Source organism: Sardina pilchardus, chromosome 4, assembly GCF_963854185.1.
Source record: "Sardina pilchardus chromosome 4, fSarPil1.1, whole genome shotgun sequence".
Classification (NCBI taxonomy): domain Eukaryota; kingdom Metazoa; phylum Chordata; class Actinopteri; order Clupeiformes; family Clupeidae; genus Sardina; species Sardina pilchardus.
The window spans coordinates 10123866-10130337 of record NC_084997.1 but is presented as its reverse complement, the minus strand read 5'-3'; the positions used below and the strand labels follow the sequence as shown (position 1 = coordinate 10130337).

The 6472-nt window shown below is 39.6% G+C and overlaps 1 protein-coding gene across 2 annotated transcripts; it reads right to left on the bottom strand.

The window, feature by feature from the left end:
- Positions 1-815: 815 nt before the first annotated feature.
- LOC134077768 (protein lifeguard 3) lies at positions 816-5976 on the bottom strand. 2 transcript variants are annotated; one of them, XM_062533409.1, is made up of 12 exons: positions 5887-5976; positions 5150-5420; positions 4728-4798; positions 4508-4572; positions 4362-4415; positions 4123-4173; positions 3979-4018; positions 3702-3739; positions 3511-3598; positions 3036-3131; positions 2615-2668; positions 816-2520 (listed from the first exon to the last, which is right to left on the bottom strand). In XM_062533409.1, the coding sequence occupies exons 2-12, from the start codon at positions 5397-5399 to the stop codon at positions 2371-2373; spliced, it is 957 nt and encodes a 318-aa protein (XP_062389393.1). In that variant the 5' UTR covers positions 5400-5420; positions 5887-5976; the 3' UTR covers positions 816-2370. The 2 variants fall into 2 exon arrangements, with proteins under 2 accessions (XP_062389393.1, XP_062389394.1); XM_062533410.1 differs by having other exon boundaries at positions 5150-5417; positions 5887-5935.
- Between the last annotated feature and the right edge of the window lie 496 nt (positions 5977-6472).

The window sequence follows — 6472 nt, the reverse complement described above, 5'->3', positions numbered from 1 at the left end:
CACTTTGCAATTCACACAGTTGATCAACACCTTTGTCATCATATGTGTTACCTCCTTGGTAATTAAATCCAGCCTACTAGTACTGACAGAGAAATGGTACTTAAATATACTGTTGCAATGGTGCTGCTCTGTCAGTTGTCGTAGACAACGCAAGTAATGGTATCCAAATCGATAGCAACTTTGCATCCACTCATAAGATGATGATTTCCACACGTCACTCCATCATAGTTTATTTATGAAAATATTACAGCACAATTGCAGTTATTTATTTCCCATTGGCCATATCGGTATTTCCACATATGCAGTGAATACCAATACATTGGTATTCCAGATGGACACCTTTCTATGAAGCATCACTAGACACATTCTCAACAAAAGTATTTGTTCATGCTTTCTCCTTCCAAAGGCTGATAAGATGACCTTGTTTGAAAACGGTTAATTGTATGAATACTACACCAGTCTGTTACTGTCTTGACACTGAGCAGAAAACATTCCTCAAGGACGGTAAAAAGAAATACGAAATTCAGGAAATGTAGATGGTTGATTTGGAGCCAATTTTTCTCATTTTCCGGATAGGCTACAGGCGATTCTATGATGTGTCTTCATCTTGAGATGACATGAAATATTTCATAATTAGGGTTCTACAGTGTTGTATGAAGACGGGGGTATGACCACACTTGTGGCTGCAATTGTTGGTACCCTTCCAGATTATTTAAAGAATGGTGAAATGTGTAGCTGCATGCCTTTGGTATGTAAGAGAAATGAGTTTAAAAAGGCATCTTTGTTACCTTGATATTTCAAAATGGCTCAGTGAGATTTGTTGGTATATAAATGACTGAATTACAATTATATATAAAACAGTTTTATCTTAATTAGTATTACAGATGTATTTGATCTTGTTTTCAGGTATTCGGCCTATTTAAATTGAGAAAAGCAACATTGTGTGCATCTAAATGAACATAGAACAAGGAAATCAAAGGAAAAGGTTGACAATTATAGACGAGCATAAGTGTAAAGGCTATCAAAACATCTCCAAGCAGCTTTATGTTTGAGTGACTACAGTGGCACTTATTAACAAGTTTAAGGTGCGCATGAGAATAGCCAACCACACTGGATGTGGCTGCAAGAGGGAAGACTTTATAGACAGATAGTGCCTGCCCATTGAAAGAGCTCCAGGTCAAGGTATATCTGTATCTGGTCACACCATTGTTCACTTTTTGGACAACAATGGGCTCCTTGGATGACTCCACCATTGAAAGAAAAAAAAAAGAAAAAAATAGCCAGATTGGAACTGGATAAAATGCATATTGTCAAGTCAGTCCTTCTGTAGAAATGGCCTTTGGATTAATGAGACGAAATTGAAGGTTTTTGGCAGTCACACCAGCTCTATGTACAGAGACAAAAAGAACACCAGATAAAGAAAAGAACACCAGATACAAAAAGCTTTGTTGGATACTTTGCTTCTAAAGGTTGTGCAATACACATTATGTGAAGGATACCACCATCTTTGTCAGTGCCATTTTCATTAGTTTTATTTAAAATATTCTGTCATAATTGAAGTCTAATTTGCATTACACATGGAATGAACAAATTTTTTTTTGTGGGAGAATACCATCAATTTCAGCGACAACTGTATTTTTGGGCTTTTTTATGCCTTTAATCATAGTGACAGTGGAGAGTGACAGGAGGCGAATAGGAGTGAGAGCAGGGGTGGAGTCCAGAAAGGACCACGGGCCGCGAACCCAGGTCACCGGCGTATGGTGCAGGTGCCCCAGCCAGTCACAACACAGCTGGGGCTGCAATAACTGTCCACATCGTAATGTGCAATCGTAAAAATCACTCCACAATCCTCTTGTTTATATCAGATTACCATAGTAATACAAAAACGTTATTTTGTCTTTCAGTAAGAGCGAAGTGTAAAAATGACAAATAACTTATCATATTTGACAAAAGAACAATAGTGGACTCAAAACTGAACTTTACAGTAATTTCCCGCATATAAGCCGCATTGTGTATAAGCCGCAGGACAGTGTTTTATGCAAGTTAAATGAAACAAAACCATATTAACACCATATTAACTGCCCCCCTGTATTAACCTCATAGCTGAAGAAATTTTACAAACTCAATGTATAAGCCGTGGCTAATAGTCAGGAAATTACGGTAGCTACAATGTAATAGGTGACAGTACTGGTTACAATGGGTTTTATTGCTAATTAAGTATGCCAATAAATTATAAAGTGCAATGGTTACCAATACAACATGCTATATATTTATACTAGAAACACTTTTGCTCAGATAGGTGACCTACCAACTCATGAGGTAATTTAAAACACTTTTTTTTCTCTCTTTCTTGGAGATGGGGTCATCCGACTAATCTGACGAGGACCCAGTGAGTTGTAAAAGAAAGACAAAGATCTGGATAACGTCAACATAGAGCGACAGCGCTCCAAATACATACTCTTCTGGGCTGATTGCATGAGATCGGTTTCCTATGAGCAACTGGGTGTGGTACGCCAAAAACTGAAGGAGGAAACAGAACATAAAAACGTGTTAACTTGTAGAGAGGAGGTATCATATACACATGTCCCAGTAAGAAGACCATTTGAAAACTCACCAGTGTGTAGACAATGGCTCCAATTGCTGCATAGAGCATGTGAAGCCAAGGTACCTGCACAGGAAAGGACAATTAACCCTTAAAGTAACATGATGTAGGACTTCAGCCTTTTTGTCTATTTGCAACATACTGGATAACCATTTAGCACCAAGGGGTTGCCCAATTCGTCTGACACCGATGAGAAGGGTCATGCTTTGACCCGTAACAACAACATTACATAGTGCAGTGCTAGGTGTGCTGGGCACACGACAGATTTGCATTTATAAAGTGTGGCATCTGAATGAGTTAGAAGCAGTTGTTTTAAGGGAAAAGATCTACATCTTGGACATGCGGTTGCAGCAATTTAACAGCTATATATTATGGGCTACATAAGCCCTACAAAATATTTTCTCTATCTTGTGAAGGTGGGTAGCTGACTTACATATTGGAATGAGAGCACGATAGCTGTGATGATTCCTGTGACCAGTACAACCATGCCAAGGACAAAGAAGAGCCCAGTGCAAGAGGTGAAATCCACCTGTGGACAATCATATCACTAATGTGAAATTATACTCATAAACAGAATTAAATCATGAACACTATATAATCACCAAACTAGACACAAAGGAATATACACAGGGTTATGGGGCTTGCCATATTGAACCACACCAATTTATTCATTTTTTTCCCATCATAGGCTGAAATCGCAAACAAAAAGTTCAGTTACATCATCAGACTGTTTGACAACTGCTAGTGATTATTTCCCAAAATGCCATGCATGTTTAAAGACACAGTGCCTCATTGTGTTCCCAGACAAAGTGGCCATCTGATACTGATGACAAAGGCACATTCACACTGGATCGAGTGGTGGTGGCTACTAAGCCTTGATACAACACGTTTCGCATTCTCAACTGTACCTTAGTTTGAAAACAGAAGATGGTGACAATGACGCACACGATAGCAGTTATTATGAGAGCCAGAAACACTGCCTTGGTGTCATAGTAACTGTAAGCACATGGAAGAGGTAAATAGATGTCATACTACATTGTTTTGAGAGACAACATTACATGCATTCTGTGCATCAAATAGTGAAAGAACAGTGGCAAACCTTGATATTGTCCCTGTCATGTAAGCCATGGCAAGTGTCTACAAAACAGAGGACATATTGTGGACAAATCCATCCATACGTAACATGCAGTTAACTGAGCAGTAATTCTACAAAAAACACAGACTTCTAAACACTATTAGGTTGAGTTCTAATAGTAAGTTGAAATGAGATCTGGAAAATGCTGTATAGGAAAATAGCTTTGCCAGCCAAGCTGGCATGTATCCCAATGAAATAATAAAAAAAACAGCTAATAAATAAAGATAAAGGTAAAGCTTACAAAAACAGAGAGGAGGACCAAATTCCATGGGAAGCGTCTCCTGTCAAAAAAAACATGACAGCCAAAGGTGAGACTAGGACATAGAAGTTGATGCTTTCATTTATAGATCATAGTTTGAGAGTAGACATTACATATTTTTCTCACCTAGGCCCCTCACAGCATACCAGAACCAGGTAGGTCACAAGGTAAAGAGCACTAGCCGCAGAGAAACGCAGAGTCAGCCAAACAAAAGCCCTTAGTCAGCGTATCTCATGTTAATTATGTCCCTCTCTGTTTGATATTCAAAAGCCATTTAACAGTTTACCCAACATTGATTAGGTGTGCTCATTTCGGAATTACTCAGAGCTAGGGTTGCCATTAGACAGGGTGAACTCAACACTTACAATGATGCCCAATACACGCCTGGATTTTGGACCACAAACAGACGAACGGGATGACTGGAAGATGATGACAGGAAATCTCAGTATTATGTCTACAGGGCAATAATGTTCTAAACAATACAGATTCACAGGATTCCTTTGATACCTACACAAAAACAAACACTGCCACGATAGAGCCAGTGACAATCAGCTGAGCTGCTAAAATCAAGTAGACCTAAAAGAATGACACATGCACAAATTATTCTGGGACAAAACACCCTTTCTGTCATTATAACAGCATTACATCACAGTATTAAGGCTTTATGCCATAGCAAAATTATACTCTGTATTTCATAAAACAAGCAGACATAAGACATTCTTTTATCTCACTTTCCGTATGAATGCATGACGAACTGATCGACTTTCCCAAACGCCAGCCGAGGCAAAGCCGTCGGTCTCTCCTATGGCATATAAACCAGAAAAGTTGAGAAAAACACAACTCATGTGTAGGTATATCAACCAAAACAGTACCAGATAATGAGGCAGATTACATGTATCAAATGCCTGGCATGCCAAAAATAGTGCACTCTAATGCACTCTAGGCCTACCCTGAAAACAAAGTTTTAGGAACATCGGTCTAGCTTTAAATAACATTGTTTGCATATGCCAATACATGTGCATGCAAACAGAGCCATTTTGATTGGGGTATTTGCTGTTCTAAGTCAAATATGTTCTTTTCCACAATCTTCACAACACCTACAGCAGGTTAACACTGTTATGCTCAAAGTACATTTTCAATAGTTCAAACTCACCCATGTTTGGACTGTTGTTGGCATTTGGCGAAGACAGAAATGTGGGAATAATGGATGGAAAGCCAGGCCCCTGCCTCATTCCTGAGTGTGGCTGGGCGCCTGACTGGCCGGGATAGGGCATTGCTGGCTGAGGTGGAACTCCGTAGGCTGGGTACCCATATCCGGGAGGCTGAGGGTACATGCCATGTTGATGGCTGTACGGGTGATTTCTGGATTCTTCATAACTGGGTGGTAAGTCGGATTTCCACATTATGTTATAGCCTACGCGCTGCTAAAGAAAGAAAGACAGTTACTCCATGCTATTCCAGGCTCTTTAATGTTTTACATCTAATTTCACAGATACAGAAACTCACACGTCTTTTCTTGCACTGGCTTCTTGTCTGCTAACCTTACAGCCACCACTATCAAACTGACACGGGGAGGAATCCAATTTCTCCCAGGCAAGATGGTGCACACGAAACTGCATTAAATTACCGAAAGCCTAGATGATTTTAATGAAATAGAAATGCTCACTAACAAAAACGTGGATAACTAGCCTATAGCATAAAAGTTGCAAGAAGACGTAGCCTACATTGTGTAGCCTAATGCGTAATTGCCAAGAACACACGCCAAAACAAACACATTTGTATTCCACGCGTCTTACAAATAGCCTAGCCTTCACAAACCTTTGAGTAGACTACGATGGGACAACAGGAATAACCATCGATTTGTGGAATAGGCCTAAATGTATCACTTACCAACTTATCTCCTAACAGTTTTTGTACAAATTGCAGAACCTAAACAAACTCCTTTCCCTTGAAGTGGTGGCTCTCCAGTGCGAAGAATGGCCCCATTGACAGATGATATGCCTGGTGCTCGGCATTTCCTGGATACAGGGGCCAAGATGCGCCAATTACGTTGAGCGCCTATGGCAACCGCATCCTTTATGATCTATTGATAGGTTTATCTGAGCTTCATTTGCATCAGCTTGATCTTGATGAGCTAAATGAAAACTTTTTTTTTTTTTTTTTTTTTTTTTTTTGTAACGTTCAAATATAATAGGCCAAATTTGTTGTCTTGAGAAACAAATTAGGACCTACCTAGAAGTTTCCTCGCTAGGCTACCTGTGACTTCTGTTCTGTCTCACGTTACAGTTCGGATTTCTGTAGGCTATTATTCACCACACGCAGGCTTGCAATCTACCAGTAGGTGGAGCAAGAGCACCCTGAAAGGGCTTATCAGAGACGCTCTTCAAGTGAGTTGGACCTTCCAAGATGTAGTAGACCTAGAAGACTTCTGTAAAGTGAAATCCTACTTGACTTATATTGTAGCTTGAGTAACTAA

What these genes read in the sequence shown, in the direction of transcription:
- LOC134077768 (XM_062533409.1), bottom strand. Translation starts at nt 5,399, where the DNA reads ATGTGGAAATCCGACTTACCACCCAGTTATGAAGAATCCAGAAATCAC. An exon ending in TGGTCCTCCTCTCTGTTTTT is followed by an intron (nt 3,740 to 3,978) that starts GTAAGCTTTACC and finishes TCTGTTTTGTAG; the next exon opens with ACACTTGCCATGGCTTACAT. An exon ending in TCGTGCTCTCATTCCAATAT is followed by an intron (nt 2,669 to 3,035) that starts GTAAGTCAGCTA and finishes TTTCCTGTGCAG; the next exon opens with GTACCTTGGCTTCACATGCT.